Raw genomic sequence first — 20,752 nt, forward strand, 5'->3', positions numbered from 1 at the left:
TATTGTTTTGTGCCTTCGTTGGCCGTCTCTGATTTGTCCATGGCAGATGTGTCAAGCACTATGAGGGCATTTTTATTTAAGCAGATTGTTTTTTTTTTGCAATATGCTTCCATTTTTAGTTGTATTTTTGTGTTCCATATTTGTTGCTTTTTGTGGATGAATGGAAACATGGCTTGATCTTTGACTTGCTGCAGATGTTCTGGTACAGAGAGCACGAAACGTGTGTGTATTTACACAGATATACGTGCTGAATAACAGAAAAAGCATGGTAGTCTTTAGTGATGTATTCATTTTATTTGCTGTATATTGCACGGTGGACATGAAGAACTGCAGGCAGACCTCACACGAGTACAGCAACTGATGAAGGCTAGAGAATGGTTTTGATTATCCAGCATAGTTGGTTTTTCAAACAGGAACTGGCTTGAAAACTCTGCACCAGACAAATGAACCAGCTCGGCTGTTCAAAGGGAAAGTTTAGCTTGGTTTCCTGTTGCTACCATAATACTGTGGTATTTTAAGGTGATTAGACTGCAACATGCAGGTCACATGGAGTGCAGCATTGCAATATTCATTTGTTATCCATATAGACCTGAACTTTTTACTGCAAATAAGACACTATTGCTGACTGTAATTAATGGACTGTTCCTATGCATGCTGTGCAGGTTGAAATTGTATGTTTATGAATATGCACATTTAGTCCCACTGCACCTTCTGATTAGAGCAACTGATGAATGAATGCATTAAATTGGTCTTATGCGAACTGCTATTCATGCAACTATTGACTCACAGCTATGAGTTTCCCCATTCCATAAGATGTAACACCAAATGTACAGCAACAATCTGCAGGTGTTCAAGGGGTAGCTAATCATTTTCATTGTGTTGATGCTGTTGAAAGACACATTCACTGAAGCACAGCAGTGCGTGGTTATGCTTTGGATGTCATGCAATGCAAGATGATTGCCGAACATGTAATGACAGATTCTGTTACGAGTGCATAATCCAACAGCATATGAATTCAGAGTTTCTTCAGTTCACGCTCAAGAGTCAGATGTAAGATAGGCATGCTCTCACCACAAGTGGAATCCTCTTTGTCCTCTTGCTTTCAGTCCTGATTTAGCGCAGCTATAAATCCTGAAGAGGATCCTGTAAACGAGGGGCGGTGAATCTACGCCCATAAATAACGAGGATTTAGGACCAGGGCTTTTTGGAGGAACTCTGAGTGGCCATTTTTGAAGCTTGTTAAATTAAGTGTCACTTGTACATTCAGTAATTCTCCATTGTGTTTAAATAGCCTTTTCTTTATAGTAAAGCTGACTGACTAAAGAACATATATCAAGTTGTGCATGAAGCATTCTTGGTACTGACCACATCACTGACACATTACATCATCACAGCAACTTGACTCTGTTGGACTCATTTGTTGACCTAAGTGTGTCTGTATATCAGGGGGTTTAGCCTCTGTTCTTAAGCCCACCTCTCAAGTAATTGTGTGGAAGAAAATAGTCTTCAAATACATATTGTCCCATGATTAAATGTAACAAATCTGTAAACTAATGAGTCAATTTATAATTCCTGTCCACCTCAGCAAGACCATTGCTACTCTTGAACTCTAATGTTCATCACACACTGCACAATTCCCCAAATTATAGACAACAACTAACTATTATATGGCTGATAAGTTTTAGAGACACTGTACTCTGTAGGTGTGTAGGACATACACATGACCTTGAGTGACTATTGAGCAGTTGGAAGCCATGCATATATGCAGTACATTAGCATTGTGTCACTTAGGAATCAGCCTAACCTAGATGCTGGCAAGTCAACAGTCTAGTCTGAATAAGAGCTGCATAAAGAATTCAGCTACAGCAGCAATCGTGTCATCAGGGCACGACTACTCAGTTGGTCAGTGAATTTAAATGCCAGGTGGGGACAGTTGAAGCACTCGCTGAATAATGTGGCACAAATGCATACGCATGAGAGCTGAGTCTTGGGCAAAGGAACCATTGCTTTGGCCTGCTTGAGAAAGCGTGCATTGCGAATGCAAACCAAGCAGATGCACTCTTATTTGTGTGTACTGCCACTGGTGGCCCATTGGGAAGTGCATCCTTATTGAATTGAGGAGCATCAAATGCTTCAATGGAGCAGAGAAGCAATGCTGGTCTATTCAGTGTGTCTGAGTCCATTTTTTGTTCATCAGTCGTAATGGAAACTGCAAAAATGATACAGGCCAGAGAAAGTGTTGACAAACACTCTCAGCCCGAAAGGTCTTTTGCAAAAAAATAAAAAATTAGCTTGTCTTTATCACGTTTAAAATCTGTGCACTGTTTTATATTGTGGGGATTTACGTGTTGTCACTGATAAGGCTTAGCAATGGGGTTCAAAGGGATTGCTGCTGCTAAAAGGTACCATAACTCTCAGCAGGCACTGCCCTCACAAAAGAGGAGTAGTTCTCTTTGGAAATGACTCAGTGAATTGGTCCATTATTAATCAAACAATACATATATAAACACACTTAGCACTCTACATCACATAATACTTATGAATCTTAGGATGTCTTAATTTAGTGGTGGCTGGATGGATGTTCCCTTTTTTATTCAAGATAATTCACCTCATTGACATAATAATTAAATGGGTTTATTATCATTGATCATCTGAGACTGTAATTTAAGGATCAGATCTATAAGTGAGCATTTGGTAAGGACCATGGGACAAAATGTATTGTTTCATTGCCAATGCAGCCAATTCATTACCAGAAGGATGACCTTGCTCTTTTACTGACCTAAAAAGTACTCACTCTCAATCTCCCACACATACAGCCTGGCCCCAGGGCTATCCAATATTAGACAGTGAGATGACACTGTGTGCTTGTGCGAGTGCAGTCAGGCGACATGTGCAGATGATGTGAAGTCAATAATGCATTATGAAAACAGCGGATTCATGACCTTGATGAGCCCCATAGAGCTTAATTAGGCCTTAAAGTTGATTTACATACAAGTGAACATGGAATTTGATGAGGCTGCACTTTTCTGCTGTTTTGTGCATTTTCCTTTTGTCTGTCAGCAACACGATGCCATGTATCTGTTCAAATTCCCCTTGATTTAAAACAAAAACAAAAAAACTTTATTGGCTTTCATATGTTGCTAGTAACAATGTTTTGTAAAATACAGTAAAATCATCAACAGCCCAGCTAGAGGATCACATTTCTGTGAAAAATTGGCATTTAAGTGTCTGTAAGTGCCAGTTGGGGATGAAGAATTGTATAAAAAAAATAATGTTTCAGACAGGTTACATTTCTGCTTAAAGGAACCCACTTTAACACCAAAGAGAGTAGCAGAGTGGGGGTGGACAGGGGGTGTGTCGCAGTCAGAGAGTGTTTTTTTTTATTCAGAGAGAAATGGCAAGATATTTTTCAGAGTCACGTACCTATATCAAAGACTCTCCTGATACCCCCCCTGCTGTTGCTATGGAAGTAGCGGAGATGTAAATGAACTGAAGTGAATTGAAATGGTGGAGAATACAAATGAGGTCGAAATGTGACCACCCCTGCTGCTTTTTTTCCCTTCTCGTCTCCCAGTATCCCCCCGCAAATACAGCATTACATGATATAAGAGTTGATGTTTTTTTTTAAATAGCCCAAGATTTACTTTGGTTTTTCACTACAGCGTAGTGTAAAATCCCTTCATCTCAGTTTGATACTGAGTGTCATGCTGATGGATGGAGGGATGAAGTCAGAGCAGAAAAATCAATGTCTTTGCCCCTGCAGAACAGCATTGAAATGACACTGATCATCACAGATATAAATAAGAGCTAAGATGTCCTGTCAGTGTGTTCTGTGCCCTGTAATTCATAGTTTCAGTATGCATTGTCAGGCAGTCCAATAGGCGGCGTCTGTTAAAGAATTACAGAGGACACACAGGCAGTGTTTGGGTACAGACTAGTAATAGTAGTACAGTAATACCTTGACATACGAGTATAATTTGTTCCTAGACCGAGCTCGTAGCTCAAATAGCTCGTATGTCATTTCAATGTTTTCCATATAAAATAATGGAAAACAATTTAATTTGTTCCGTCTGTCTAAAAACAATCAAATCAACACTATTAACAATATTTGTTTTCAAAATAAAAGTAATTTGAAGTACTTTTCCTTAGAAGTTGCTCTGCTGAGGGTGGCTGAGCTGCAGCCTGACGTCTTTGCATGGAGACGTTAATAATCTGTAGTTTCACCGAATCTTTATAAAAGCAACATTTACTATAAGTCTTGCACAAAAAGTGACTTTACCTTTCAACACTCATATAAATAATAAAATAAAAAGAAACAAAAACACTACCTTGAATTAAATGTAACATTTAACAATCAAAATAAAATGTATATCTGTCAAGACAGTAGTGCAATTCTTTTGTAGAATGGCTACAAGAAGTCAGCAGTTTACCTCATATCCTGCTGTTTGCTGGACATATTTCTTCTCTCTGTAGGTACTTGACTTTTTAAGAATACATGCTGCTGTAAAGGATATCTCTGGATTAAAGAATCAGCACTGTGGGAAGAGCCTTGACTTTGCGGTTTCTTCACAGACTTCCTTTGCTTGTATCATAGTCGAGGAGGGGTAAGAGGTGGAATGGCGGAACCTGCAGGACTCAAGCTGAGTTTCCTGTGGCTCCACGCTAATGCTATGTGTGCTGATTTTCTTTCACCCAAAATCCCCCCCAGCAAGCGACCTTGTCAGCTCAGGAGAGCAGAATAATGGCCAGGCCAAGCTGAGATGCTAGCTCATTTACAAGCAGCTGTTAAGCTCTCATCAGAACGGTGTGGAAAATCAAAGGGCTGCGTTAACGGTAATCGACAAGCATCGGGAGCGTCCCCGTCACACTTCTCTTTGGCTCTCGACAGAAAAATTATCTGGTTTCACATCAAAAATAATCTGGAGACCTCTTTTTGTGTATTGACCACAATAATGGCAGCATGAGTGGCTGAATAGGCCTTTTGATCTGCTCTGCCCCGGGATTCGCACTGAAAGCATGTGTAACTCGAGTTACAAAGGGTCATTTTAATATGAAAACCATTTACTTGAAGCAAGACGGTGCTGATGAGAAGCAGAACAGTTATTCTGTCATTAATACCGCATAATGAGTACTGGGAGATAGTAGAACAATTCTATTTAATCGAGAGGTTCAACCTTATGGCCTTCATTAAATGTGCATATTTTCAGCAGATGCATTATATCTGTACGTATTTATCTGTTGGATTTATTCTATTCATGTTAGTTTGATGATGGCAGTGTGTACTTTCATGGTACTACATGATATAATGTCCCCAAATAGCTGATGAAGATCCTAATGGCTCCTCATTCCTGTGAAATAGGAAGGCATTTTGTTCATTACCTCTGCTTCAGTGACACGGGTATCCTACCAGATGGTCACTTTCCAATTGATTAGGCTCATCTGTGAATAAAAAAAATGAAAAAAAATATTACAGCACTGGCGAGATGGTGCATAATGGGTCCCCTTACATATGGGAGTTTCTCACAGTGCTTCAGTTCCAGATTTTACACAGGCCTAATTTTATCGCAAAGGTTACACTCAGTAGTAAACACCAGCCTGCAAAGCTCTAAGTAGGGGTTCCTCATTGGTGCAATAAAGAGCTATAACCCATGGAAATAGTGGCCCTGTCCACCAATAAAAATCAATTACTGCCATGTGATAACGGCGTGTGCAACAAGCACATGTCAAAAGGTTGGTTGATCATGGAATTTAAAAGAGAAATATTTTGTACATTTGTTGGGAATTTGTTGAGTGGAAAAATATACATTATTGAAAGCTCACAATATAATTAAAATCGGTGCTAAAATCCAAAAACATGAATCCATTTCACTGCTTTGCAGAGGATTATGCTGATAGGAATCTGACCGGCGATGTGCACCGTGTCGCCATGGCCACAGTATTTATCTGTCCATATTATGCTACCGTCCTTGAATTCTTTGCTTCCATGTGTTTAATTAGATGATGAAAGTTATTGAGCTGCTCCTCTTTTCAGCTCTTATATAGATTTCCGGGCATTATCACACATTGAAAGTAAATCAAACCTCATAAATTAACGTCTCTTGAGGAAGCGTCTGAAGTGTGTGGCACCTGTAAAAACGAAAGCCCTGTTTTTCCTTTTGTTAACAGTGTGTGTGTGTGTGATGATCAAAAATGAAAACAACTGGAAATTCCTCTCACTTGCAGTCGTGCTGCTGTGTTTTTGCACCAGGGCTCCAGTGGTGTGCGCTGTGTGTGGCTCCATTTTTTTTCTGTTTCTCAATCATACAGAGCTCAGAGTTAAAAAGGGCCCCTGAAACTCAATATAACCACAGGTGCTTTCAGCTGTGCCAATAAGCTGCTGAGATTGTTCTGGATGTGATTTTAGAAGATTTATCAGGGAAGAGTTTAACAGAAAAAGAATGAAGAACCACACATGGAAAATATTTAACATCCTATTCTCACCATATGAAGTGCATAATTTGCTATCCACCGTCATACGAATAATTATGAGCCCACATTCAAAATATAGACGACTTTGTGGCTCAGTAATAAAATTGTTTAGTTCAGAGAGACAGCGATCGTTACATATTGTTTATGGTATTCTTATACTATTTCATTGTAATTGCTATGCATTGCCGTACCAGAGTATGACTGATTCCATTTTGTTGAATTAATTTTATCTGTATGAAAACAGAGAAATTGGATTTATTTGAAGTACTCAAGCAAACCCTCTGTTATACAATATCAAAAAAGCTCAAATAAGTCATGCAAGGACTATGTTTGAAGAAATCACCACAGCAGTACAAATTACTTTTTCTTTAGCTTGTTATCACCACAGCGTTTTTCTGCATATCTTGCTTGTTTAGCTGCATTGCACCAGTATAACGTGAAATCTGTCATTCTAGAAGAGATACATCTTTAAACAAAATTCAAAAATACAGTAGTCTATATAAAAAAAATAAAACTAAGCATGACTAAAACATCAGAACATTGTTTAATTCATTGTGGTAATTACTCAACACCATTGTATTGAAAACTCTGCAGGAGTATTGGTTGTCTCTTTATTGATTATTATGTCACTCATCTGCCCATGTACCAAACATACCATGGACAACAGTGAGAAAGTAGTTCAGCTTCAGGCCTTATCAATGACTGGAGCTTTTTTTAGGTTGTTTACAGCCATGCTTTGTGGCTCATGGTGCATAAATCCAGCTGGTAATTTAGTAAACACTTAGAAATGGGCAATTTCTTTTTATTTGATATATATATATATTTGAACAGAACAGAGTTGAAAATGCATTTCGGTAGGAAACTTATTGTATCTATAAACACACCTCCAACATTTACCTCCTCGTTTTTCCAGTTTCTGCTTTCCTACTCAAGGAGGGTGACTGCATCAGTGCTCAGTCATAAAACCAGAGGCCAGGATTGTAAAGGCTCAGCACAGTAAACGTTATAACAGTGTTGCTGAGATGCAGAGCATCAGTGGGTTTAGGTCTGGATTTTGACATCACTCAAAGTGTTCTTGAATATGACCAACACTAGTCAAGCTCAGCCACAAAGTAGACCAGTGCAAGGTAATGTATCCCCCTCAGCCATACGCAACTGCTGGACAATCGATCTGTGTGACATCTGTGTGACCTCTAATGTAAGACAAGCTAGGATTTGGCCAATTTATATATATATAAAAAAATAAGCTGTTTGTGTCAGGTAGTTGGCATGAAGAAGTATTCTTATATTTGAGTATGAGATGCACAGACCTATTGATTGTATATGTAGTTTTCATCTGCTCATGTGGCAGTATAGATTACATACATCTCAATACCTCTACATTTCAGGCCTTTGAATATCGCACTTACACTATACAGACGTGTTTAAAGCTGTCCTTTGATAGGGCTAATTCTACATTATATATCTGCCATTTTTAAGTCATTGTTTGAGCACAAAAGCTGTAAAGTGTCACTGACTGATGTTTTACATTGGTTCTTAGAGTTACTACACGTTGCACTCCTGACTTGATGGAGCAGGATTGCATTGACATAAACTCAAGATTGGCTGTCAAATCATGTACTGAGCACACCAGATCTTCTTTTTTCTCACTATCTGTGTTAAATTGTTTATCACGTTAAGATTTATTTATGTTTTATACTGGAGAGAAAAGAGAGAAATGGTTTTCCAAAAAATAAGATCTAGCTGAAGTCCAGCATATGTGAATGCATTTTTTATGCCTTTTGGTCACACAAGAAAGTTTACTGTCAAACAGAGCAAGAAGAAGAAATCGATACTTCCCGTATAAAAAAAAAAAATGAGGTTATGGGCCAACTGCCCTCCTCCATGCAGACATATCCTTTGTTTACTCTCTGTTCTTCACTGGCCACCTAAGGTGTACAGATGGTCCTCACTTAACGACGTTCTCATGTAACGACAACTCGGCCTTACGGTCGGTTTTCATAAATGTAAAAGTGTATAGCGACAATAAATCGCTGCTATGACGAGTGGAATGGCAGTAGAGCTATGAATGAGTACGTACCTTTGCACAGTATAAATGGATTGGATGTACATTTTCATGTCCGGAAGCTTTCTTTTTTCTTTCTTTGCAAAATACTGTTTCCTGGACAGAGACACAATACCCAAATGCTAATGCCCTACCACTGTAACATAGCATTTTGATGAGACAAAGATAATTGTATTGGTAGCTAATTGGTGAAGCTTCTAATAGTGTACAATTAGATTCGCCTTCCTAGACCTATTTCACAGAGTGGAAGTGAGTTTCTTCAAATTAACTTCTTCCAAAACATGAATACCATTTAACAAGATGACTCATGAAAATCTCAAATCTCTGCAATTTGTGCTGGTATAAAATAAAAAAAATGAATGCACTTATTTATTTATTTTCGAGGCCATAAATCAAAATTCAAGGTAACTGATGATCTAGAAACAGTAGCAACAAATTCACCAGGTCACAGATTACAACACCATTATTCCAGGAAGTGACAAAGTCACCGCTGCATTCAATGGTTATTATTCATTGCTGCTTGTGGTAGCTACAAACCTCTGCATGCTCTATGCCACACATCTCTAATACGTGACATGTCACACATAAAAAGGTGTCATGCTTGGTTTGGTCTAAAGTATGTATGTGTGTGTGTACTGTATGTGACTCACTTTTAGCTAAAGTATTGTTGTAGGCATTGCTCACATTTGCAGAGGACAAAGCCACATTATTGATCTATTTTCTATTTTTCCTACATTCTCTCAGACACACCCACCCAGCGGATACACAAAGGTTTTTCTTTTTTCTTTCCTCGAGGCTTCCAATAGCTGCCCTTTGATTTTCTGTAAGTAGATTAAATTACACTCATGTTATACAGATGCGTGTTGCATTTCTTTTTCATTTTGAATAGAAAAATGAGCTTTGCAAGAAAACCGCAGGTCTCTCGTGACTGTGATGGCAGTTTTGTTTTTTCCATATTGAAATGAAACACAGGGCAGGAGCATGACAAATAAAAACACTACGTGGCAGGCGGCTCACACAACAAACACACATTACAAAGTGAATTGTGAATGGAATGATTATTTCCATCACATCAGCTGTTGGCTGTGCTCATTAGTGGTGTATTAGTGTGCTTACTGCACACATGGCCATGAAGGGTTACAGTGCTGCAGAGAGTTTAGCCGACAAACTACACTATAATGACAATTATTGATTTTTTTCCCCCAGCACCAGTCAGGCACTGGGATGACATACTAGCACCATTAGCTCACTGGTGCGGTTCAGACCTGATATGCTCACTCAATACACTGATTTATGTCATTCTAACCATCATATCACTATACGTGTATCAGCATGATTCATCTTGCTGAACATTTACCATATTTTGACTTCAATGTGCTAAAATGCTGTTTTCTTATGCTTCTAGCAGGTCCACCTCTGACATCATGTTACCTCAGCCTTATATTTGTTCTCTCTACACCACACATCACACTTGGTTCTGCCTTGATACAATGCTCTCTCTCTCCTCCTCCAGGGTTTAGTCGAGCTGCCCTGCCATTTGGTTTAGTACGGAGAGAGCTGTCTTGTGAGGGTTACCCCATTGATCTACGGTGTCCTGGAAGTGATGTCATAATGATCGAAAGTGCCAACTACGGCCGGACAGATGACAAGATCTGCGATGCCGACCCCTTCCAGATGGAGAATATCAACTGTTATCTTCCCGATGCGTACAAGATCATGTCACAAAGGTAAAAGTATATCTGAGCATTTCTCCCCAAAATATATATTTCAAATTAAAATGTAACACAGATGGTTGCCTCATCACCTTGAATATGCAGAGCTGTTTCATTTTGCCTGCCTTGCCACTTTGTCATATATTTTTTTGTTTTGAAAATGCTGTCTCCACTTTTTGTTGCATCTGTAAATAAACGCTAGAAATCTAAAATAGCAAAACAAATTCAATTGCTGTGTAAAAACATATATCAGTAACCTAGCTGAAGCTGACGGAAATTAGTAACTCCCAGTGGAATAGAAAAGGACACACATGAGCAAAATGTAAACTCAAGATTAAGATAGAAAAGGTCAAATATTCAGATTCCTGATGGAGTGTGATTATTTGCCAACTGTGCATTTAATAATTGAGTATAAAATGTGCTTCCGAATATTTTTCTGTGGTTCAAAATAACTTTCAATAAAATAAGTAACTTTCCATCACTTTATATTGCAGAGCAAACATGTGAAATATATCAACTGCAGTACTTAATAACTGTTTATTAATTGATGCATGAATTATAATCTAGTATGTGGCGACTGCAGACCTTTACTTCTAATGAAGTATTTTATATATATTATTGGTCTGCTATTTAAATAATTAGTGGTCTAAATACTTATTCCATTACTGCTGTTTGCTCAACATTTCACCATGGACCCTTTGGTAAATGCTGCCGTTTAAATTAAGCACTGGCTCTTTGTGGGACTGACTCACAGATTGATTACTGAACACGGGAGATGCGTCCTACAGTTCTAAAGCCAGGCTATCACTCATGTGCAAAGAATGATGATTTACAATGGAAAACGAACCCGCAGAGGTACACAGGAGTCTGTGTGCGCACACACACACACACACACACACACACTCACAGCTCAGTAGGATTCTTCTGGTAACATTGTTTGCATGAGACCTCATACATGAGACCAGTTCTCACACAGGGATGCCAACTGAGCCGAAATGCAAAGGATGGAATGGCATTTGAGAGAGATATTGGATGGTTATAAAACTGTCAGCAACTTTGGCAAGCTGTCTCGTGAAATAAATAAATAATAATAATAAAATAAAACAGTTGAGTCCTTGTATTCAGGGGTTTATTGTCAAGCCCTATTTGATGAAGTTAGATAGCTGACTCACATTGTCTGACTTGAAAGGCTGCAGCCTGCTAGCTCCTTGCTGGCGGTTCTGTGTATTATGCTGCCCTCAGCCGTGTTCATCTGATAACGGTGCATTGAAGCACAAACACTGAGCGACCAGGAGCCTCCTGACAACGAATCACGCACCATTGTCAAATGCCCTCTCCGCCACGTCTGTCGAGGACCAAGGCTTGTTCCCCATATGCATATCCTGCGAGCGCCAGAGGTCCTAGTGTAAGTGTTATATTGAATTTGTTTTTGGTATTTTAGTATCATTGCCAAGCTTCTGTTGCGAAGAGTGTAATATGTGCGAAAAATTCATTTGATGCAAGAAATGTCTTGTCAGGTGTGGCTTTTAAAAACAAAGAAGACTAGAAAAGCACTCAGAGCGCATAGCTCTGCCGAGCAGCTCATTCCCCTCATGATTAGATTTACACCGTCCGCATGGGGATCTGGATCATCACCAAAATGTTCTAAATTGTTCTTGGTATCTTTATACACCAACCGTGAAAAGTAAAAGTGAAGTTGATGTATATTTGTAACTGATTTTTGAATCAGTAAATGGGGTTTTCAATGTTAAAATTAAAAAAATAATTCCTGACTCCATTCTGGATCAGATCCAGATAAAATGGTGGTGAGACAGAGGTCTCCACCTACATGACAGTATCAAATTCTATGAACATTGGTGAATAATCAACCGAGATATTGAGGAACAAATTTTGACACTCCATTGACTGCAATGCTACCTAAGATTTCAAACTGATCCAGAATCCAGGATCTATTCCGGATCATCACCGACATTTAGTCATCCATTCCTGGTAGCATTCCCAACATTCCCTGGAAATGTCATCAAGATACGTCCAGAACCTTTTGAGTTATCTTGTTGACGTACAGACAAACACCTGCGATTACGTATCCTCCGTCTCGGCGGAGGAAACAAGAATGTTGACCGTCTTATATTTACATTTGCATTAAGTGCCATACGATTTGTTTGTTCTCATGAACTATATTCTCATGGACAAAGTCAGAGCAGAATTGTCTTATTTTTGTAAAAAACAGCAACAATGAGCCATACATTGTGAGAGGCACCATGAAACAATTATGTCTAGGATTACTGTATACCAAAAAAGCAAAGTTTATACATTTAAAGCAGAAACCTAAAGACAGTGTACAAAAATATCAAGTTTCACGGACTGGTTGACGAAGGACCAACATTGCATATTAGACTACTTAGATTGTATCTTGCGTTGTTACTCATTTACTGGCTGAAATAGGAACCACGTGTACTGAAACAATTATTTAGCCAAAGATATTTATCCTCAAACAAAGAATGTGGGGAATACTCTGCTTATTTTAAGTCGATGTTTGTTTGAGACGAACCCTTCAACTCTCCACATGCCAAAACTTTGGTCTGGCTCCTGCTGCGGCTAACTCAGCTGACATTTTCCATGTATGGGACAGCCCACTGAACACCACTGTGTATAAAAGGAAATATTATTTCTTACTCTACAGTGTCAGCAGCGAAAGACTGAACAACAAACATATATATATATATATTGTTTCCATAATTACCCTGGCCTTCTAATTTGACTGTGTGGGGTTAAAAATTGCATTAGCACTTTTAAACATCCTAAAGTGATGTGATCCTGAAGTGTGGAGAATTGGATTGAGGCATCGCTTAGTTTGACAGATCCTGTTGGCACTCCAAGTTGTTTTTTAAATCTGGCTAGCATATTATATTCATGAGCACAATGATTTTATGAAAATAGCCTTAGGACTGTTGTGGCTCAATTATAAAATTCAGCTGCAAGCAATTAAGAGACTCAAGTGGGTGATAATCTGTATAGGATTTTTTCATGTGGACACCTCCCCAGCAGATGTGAAACTGCAACGCAGTACAGTTTGAAATAATTAATGCATTGATAATAATATTCAGTGAGGTGGCGTTTCATGTGCTTCTTTTCAAGATTTTAGTTTCTAATTACTTTATTTCTTCATTTGCACTGATGATAATGATAATGATTGTAGCCATAACACATTTTTACCGCACAGAAACTGTAATAGAAATCTGGTAAATTAAAAGTGTTATCCAAACGTGCTTCAGTATGAATTGCTAATGCATGTGCATTAACCGTCTTGTGCTCAGCCAATATTGATTGAAATCTGGCCACCGGTCCGTTTGACAGCAGCTTGAGGAATAGTAAAGATGACAGTGACACAGTTTTACTAATCATCGTCACAAAAACAAAATATGACGATATGTAGTCCAAATAAGTTGCTTACATCCATTGATTTCTCTTTGATTAATGAGCCTCCCTGCAGGTATTCAATAACACAGACATTGATCGCTGTAACATAACATGGCTTGTGCATCTGGATCATGCATTTGCCCTATTACTGACAATAACTGTCCAAATAGAAAGTTTGAAAGTTACATGTTTAAAAAAATCAAATGATTAAGCTAATTGAGTTCATATCAACCGACCCTGTAATATTATTAACATGTAGTCAGTTCTATTTTTCAAGTTCTTATCAACAGAAATGAAATGGGTCTGGAGACTAAATGATGCCATTTACACTATTTATATCAGTAACAGGACTGCTTGCATGGCCCTCCGAGGAGCACAAGTGTTACCGCCAAACAGCACACTGCCTTTTTCCTTCTCTCTGCGCATGCAGTGTTAGTGTTTACTTAAAGCAGTGCAGATTAAGATTTCATAAAGATCCAGCGTGAGCTCAGGCGTTTCGGAAGGGTACACAAGTTCATGTGCCGTGAAGCTGTTTTGTACTGTAGTGGTTTGCCAAAAAGTGTAAACAGTCACTGGGGAATCTCATTACACAGACTGATCATGCCCCTACAAATAATATGAAAATATGAAAATAACAAAAGTTAAAAAAAAATTGGCCATTCAAATGCTGTCCTTTCGCCCTTCCAAAGGCGAGCTGTTTTGCTGTTCATTTACTTAGTGTTGTTTTTCACTGGTGAATGGTAGATTTTCGAGGTGCTCTGAATGGATGCATGGATATGAACCAGACGGTCTTCCTCTGGACTGTCTGTAAGAGCTCGGCATCCCCCCATTGGGCACCATTGGCAGCTCAAGTAAATGTAGCATAAACACAAGCATATGACAGTAATCACTAGTTTTTCCCGGATATTGGGTCAGACTTCAAGTTCAAAGCAGGATGTTAATGGTTAATTTGTAATGACCTATTTCCTGAAACATTACAGGGCCACCCGCTCCCAAACTGGTCTAACTATACTGATATGTGTGTGTGTGTGTCTTGTGTTTGCAACAGATTGTTTCTTTCACTACCATTTTGTGGCCCTGGAAATGATTTAATTTTTCAATGCCCTGTCTGCTATCAACGGGCTTGCCTCTTGAGAGAGATGTCTGCCTTGATAATTGTGCCATGAACCTCATCAGCATTTCAGATGAAATGGAGCTAGACGGGTCACTTTGAGTTTAAGAGATGCTAATTTGATTGAAATTCAAACTGGGAGTACCAGGAAGTAGATTGTGCCTTTTTTCTGTAATGTGCTCCCTTCACTCATGCCTTTTTTTTCCTTCTCCAGTTACACAGCAATTGTCTTTTGCTGCTGATACTATTTTTCATACTGAGAATTCCAAGAGGCTGCTTAGGCTTTTGGAACATTGTGGAGTGTTGAGGGATAGAGAATCGTGCAGTGGAGACCAAACAATCTAGGATGAAGCAATTAACTATCATTTTGTCCCTTCGCCACAGCTGGCGGTGTCACATGAGCAGCACACATTGTGGCGCTGCAGGTATGGCATCATTTAAATGATTAGGAGAGACCTCCATGTTTGTCCAGACTGGTTCAATTTAGAAGCAGTCAAAAGATGTGAAATAATGGTGATTAGTAAGTAGATAATTTTATCTGAATCATTTGCAACTTGTATTTTCTTATCTCTTTATTGGCTTGGTTAAGACATGCCAGTTGGATTGATATTATATTCTATATTAACATATAACCAGTCAAATTCTGGGTTTTATAGCCACGATCAATATTGATGGTTTACAACTATAAACTGAAATGTATATGCAATAGATATTTTATAAACTGAAAAAACCTTTTTTTGCAGATGGACAAATGAGTTTCATCTTACAAGCGTTTTCATCATAGCACCTAAAGTGCAAATCAGGACACAGTCAGACTTCCAGACTACATACAATGATTTGTGATTGAAGTCAGTTTCTTTCTCTAGATTTATTTACTTTATATTTACCTGAAATATACTTTAGGCATTTCTCTAACATTTTACTAGATGGCTAATGTATCTGTAGAATTCAATATATTTCATACGAACTAGCATCATCCAGAAATTGTCAGATTATGTTGCCCAACTGGACAGAGCCCGATTGATTAAAATGATATATTTTAAAGATAACATGGTAAAGAACAGATTTGAATTCTAGCCTGCAGTGATTTATGTCGGCTTTACCTGAAATCAAAGTAATGCCACAAAGAGTTTTTAATATTGAAAACAATGTATTATTCATCTAGCACATTATCTTCATATCCAATTATTCCCCTGGCATATTTTATGATGGCAGTGAAAAAAGGTTAAATTGCATGTGGATACATGGTATCAGGAGAGCTATCAGTTACTACCTTGTTGGCATCTTATCGCACCCCTTCCCCCTGTCGGCGGGGGTGCTCTTTTTTTTAAAGGGAATTTTCATCAATTTCAAGCATCATTTATGTGACACTCTAATTGTACTGATGTCTGCCTCTCCCAAAAGGTCAGAGATGTGATGGGATTACATTTGGTATACTGCAGAGTGATTAATGGGCTGGTGGGGGAAATGGAGGCAATCAAAGCACAAAGTAGCTCATCTTGCCTTATATTAATTTTATTTCAACAAAAAAAACAGAGATACATATTCGTACAACTCTTGACACTTTCAGAACATATATTAATGGATATATGGGATTTTGGCCAATAGAAGAGTTATAATCCGTTATATTCAGGTCTGTTTTTTTAAAGAAGATTTTAAGTTGTTTTAGACGCAGTGAAACTCTTTAGTTTATATAATAGGCCAATATAAAAAATGAAACAGAACAAAACAGCTTACATTTCACTCCAACATTGTAGTTAGAACATCTTGCATCAATACTTATTTACATAAAAAAAAATCCAGTTGGCTAATTTTCTCTCTCATCATTATAGAATGAAATAAACTTCAGTAAAATTGTGTTGAGCAGTCTATGTACACAGAGCAAGTCGAAAAACACTTCATTATAGACATGATTAATTATTGTATCGCCTCAGACTATCAAAGATAGTCAGAGAGATATCATATTGTACATGTATTTAATTTGTGTGCATATTGAGACCTGTGCCCTAGCAGGTGCAAAATGTTGAACATTTTACAGGAGGTATTTCAATTGTATGATCTCTCTCAAATTGAGGGCTAGGATTATGCATAGAAGAAGTCACTGGGGCCTTTTCACTCTGTCTCTGGATAAGCCCAATGTTTCAGTGATGAGACTGAATCACAGTCACACAATCCCATAGATCTGGACACCCCTGCTACAAAGATCTGAAATTAAGGCAATATATCATAGAGAGCTAACAGCACTTATGTCAACATAGTTATATGTTATATGTAACATGAGTTATATTTTTCCAGCCCTTATGTCATGTTGTTAAATGCATTTGCCCTAGAAACAATGGTGGAATTTTATTTTTATATCATTCTGTTACATGTACCTAATATAAACCAAGCGTTCATTATCTGGTCACATTGGATTTTTATTTTTTTACATAAAGCCCAGTGATTTAGATTGCGTCTGCATGATATGCTTATGCATGAGCAAAGGGGGCCCAATTGTCAAAGTGACCATATAATATATGGAAAGTGCTGCAGACTCATGAGATAGTACCGGAAAAAACAAGTAGCATATTATGAGCCCAGCATGAGGTACATGTTTTAATTCAAAAACAGTAATCAATTTGCATAAAAGCAAAATGCAATGCTGATATTCTCATCTGTTAGCACACGTGAATGCCATTAAAAGGAAATTCCCCTTGAGACTCTCACTAAATACAGATGCACAACACAGATGTAGACAGAAATATGTGTAATTTTGTATCTGTGATATATTTTTTTTCAAATTGAAAAAAGTAAAAACAATTTTTCTGTATTTTTATGAAACTTATTTTTCCATCAAAGATATTTGAAAAAAAAAAAATAGAATAAAAAATATCTCACTTGTATGCATGCAGATTGGGAGAAATAAAACAGAGACAGAGAGACAGAGACTGATTGCCACTGTGTTGGAAAGAAAGCGTTATGGTTCATTCAATTCTCAGCCTTTGTTGTGATTTAGTCATTCTTTTATTTGAAGACAGGATCCATTTATTTGATTTTGTAAACCATAATACCCTTCTAATCATCACATGAATCATGATTCGGAAATAAAATTTAGTTAATTTCAATCTGATAATTAGACAGCCCTGGTTACCATCAGATCTGCCTGTAAAATGATTTTCACCTTAACAGTAAGCAATACTCCCCTGTTCCAATGAGCTAATATTACGTTAATAACATTTGAACACAGAGCAGTGATTACTCCTGTATCCCAAGACAAAGGCAAAACCCCAAGCACAACACAGTGCAACCAGTAATATATTTTACAATGACCTGCTGTAAATAGACACACTCTGTGATAAGAAGAAACACATATTATCTTTGGTCTCTGCTAAATCAGCAGAAGAGAGATATTGATCAGTCTTCTCACATTGCCAATTCAATTTCATGTCCCCTTGGTAGCAAAGATGGCTTGCGCAGGGTATTGATGTCATTATCATGATTTCAGCAGAGCAAGAGGGTGGTCACTTGCAATTCCCTGGACCTCAGTACACACCACAGGCCCAATTTGAATGTCTGTCCTTCACATGTTAAAGGCAGTGACTGAAATTAACTTTTGACACTACAATAGGTACTGATTTAGCTTTCCCCCGCAAAGAGGTGGTATATGTCTTCCTCCAAATTGGATCCTCTACCAGAGGCCTTGGAGGTCACAGTTTTGCTGTATCTAAGCTGTTCCCAGAACTACAATCCTCTGGACAAAAGTTGTATTTCCACTCTGTTGCACCAGCTTTTCTCAACTCAACATGGCAGAGCTTTTTGCCAGTTGTTGTGGAACCACAGTGGAGTGCAAAATCAGATTTTGGATGCATCTAACACATACTGCAAATATTTTTCCAATATTCTATTCTTTCACATTATGTACCTCTTTACCATCCAATTTCTTTCACGGTAGCCATCACTTAATTTTATCTGAGTTTAGTTTGGCTTTACTCGTCTATATTGTATGTGGTAGCTGGCGTCAGCAAATACTTCTCCAAAGAGTCCACCAAGGCTATTGAATGGAAACGGGCACCTGAAACCAAATTACAGCTCCTACAATTGTAGTTTAGTGGGAAAAAAAGTATTTCACCACCTTGATTAGTATTATTCACAAATATTTAAGGTAAATTTGAGAGACATAGCAGAATGGACCTAATAGGCAACATTTTTGAGTGTTGCTTCGTGGTGACACAATGGGCTGGTCTTTTGTTGACTATTTGAAGTTGTTAAAGTTTTTATTTTTTATCATTATGTACCATTTTTTTAACATTGTTCTCACTTTACTTTTTTTATTGGAATGTTGGGCAGGGCTGCGTTTGCGAACATGGGTGATATTTGCTACGTTTTTTTATTTTTCTGTGTCTTTGTTCTTTCCATTTTCAGATGTAACAATCGTACGCAGTGCATTGTGATCACAGGATCAGATGTCTTCCCGGACCCTTGCCCGGGGACCTACAAGTACCTGGAGGTCCAGTATGAGTGTGTACCCTACAGTAAGTATGAATTGTAGGACACAAGTTGCAAACTCTTCAATGTCTGTCTCCCTACTGCGTTCCCATACACAGTCTCTGTTCTTCTCTGTCCTGCCTTTCTTTTCTATATCAAACTACATCTTATCATATCTCTTCCCCAATCTGTCCATATAGTCTGCTCTCTTTAATGAAATATGACCTGTAAAACCCTTCGGTCATTTTCTGTACTGCCTTCATTATTGATGTGATAGCCGTGTTTCCAGAAGATCAACAGTCCTGGTTATGAGGTATCAGAATAGTGGGAAGGTAGAGGAGGGAACTCACACTGACTCTCCACTATGGCAATCAAGTGTTTCTTGTTCAGTGAGTCAGGTGCAAAAACATAGCTCACCTTGATGGCTTAATATACATCCATACCGGTGTTGTGAATCTGTTAACAGATGTTTCATCATATAAAAGAAATGCAGCTCAAAAGTCAACACTGTAATACTTCATCTAAAGAGATAGTGTTAACATTTTGTCTGCCTCTTAGATGTTATATATTCATTGCCATTCAGCACCCAAACAATCTTTAGATTGCCCTTTGTCCTTTAAGCTGCCATGTTAATTTGCAATTTGTGAAGGAAATTCCCCTTGTAACCTTTACAAACTGATTAATGACAAAGATTTAGATGACTTGCCAGAATTACTAATCAGGTGGAACTGAAATCATTAGAGTCGGAGTAATGAGAAGATTAGAGTATTTGGCAGTTCTTTGAGTATTTTGCCCACCAATATCTTTAACAAATGTTGTTGTTGTTGTTTTTTATTTCATTCTGCCAAATTTAGCCAAAATATAAGTTAAATATTTTTGTTTTACAGTACACATAATTCTATAAATATGTTCTCGGTGGCGCAGTGGTAAGCACAGCGAGATGGTCGCAGGTTCGTCTCCGGCTTGTGGCTATTCTGTGAGGAGTTTGCATGTTCTCCCCGTGTCTGCGTGGGTTCTCTCCGGGTTCTCCGGCTTCCTCCCACCACCAAAAACATGCAGCTCAGGTGGATTGGTTACACTAAATTGTCCGTAGGTGTGAGTGTGTGTGTGGCTGGTTGTATGTCTCTGTGTTGCCCTGCGATGAACTGGCGGCTTGTCCAGGGTGTCCCCTGCCTCTCGCCCATAGACTGCTGGGATTGGCTCCAGCTTGGCCCGCGACCCGATAGCGGATTAAGCGGTTGGGACAATGAAGATGTTCTATATAGCTGCCCAATGTTTTCCACCTTGGTAATCAATAAGAGCACATTACGGGATGTTGTTTGTTAATGAAACTGATTACACATTTCCAAGACTTAAAGGGCCTGTGATTAGCAATGGAAATCCAATAATAACTATTTGAGTCAACTTTACTGAGCAAAACCAAATCCTTTCCTTTTCACATAAACAGCTAAAGGCTCTTTTAATTTTAAATTTGGTTGTTTATTTATTTTTATTTCTTTGCTTTTTTTTTCT

At 38.3% G+C, this 20,752-nt stretch overlaps 1 protein-coding gene across 1 annotated transcript in view; it reads left to right on the top strand.

Moving 5' to 3' along the window:
• Positions 1 to 20,752, top strand: part of LOC137914783 (adhesion G protein-coupled receptor L2-like) — a 63,900-nt gene that overhangs the window by 6,019 nt on the left and 37,129 nt on the right. Inside the window, exons 2-3 of the mRNA XM_068758278.1 lie at positions 10,047 to 10,260; positions 19,178 to 19,287. Coding sequence (XP_068614379.1) covers positions 10,047 to 10,260; positions 19,178 to 19,287 — 324 coding nt within the window. The remainder of the gene's footprint in view (positions 1 to 10,046; positions 10,261 to 19,177; positions 19,288 to 20,752) is intronic.

Source organism: Brachionichthys hirsutus, unplaced genomic scaffold (genome assembly GCF_040956055.1).
Source record: "Brachionichthys hirsutus isolate HB-005 unplaced genomic scaffold, CSIRO-AGI_Bhir_v1 contig_469, whole genome shotgun sequence".
Taxonomy (NCBI): Eukaryota; Metazoa; Chordata; class Actinopteri; order Lophiiformes; family Brachionichthyidae; genus Brachionichthys; species Brachionichthys hirsutus.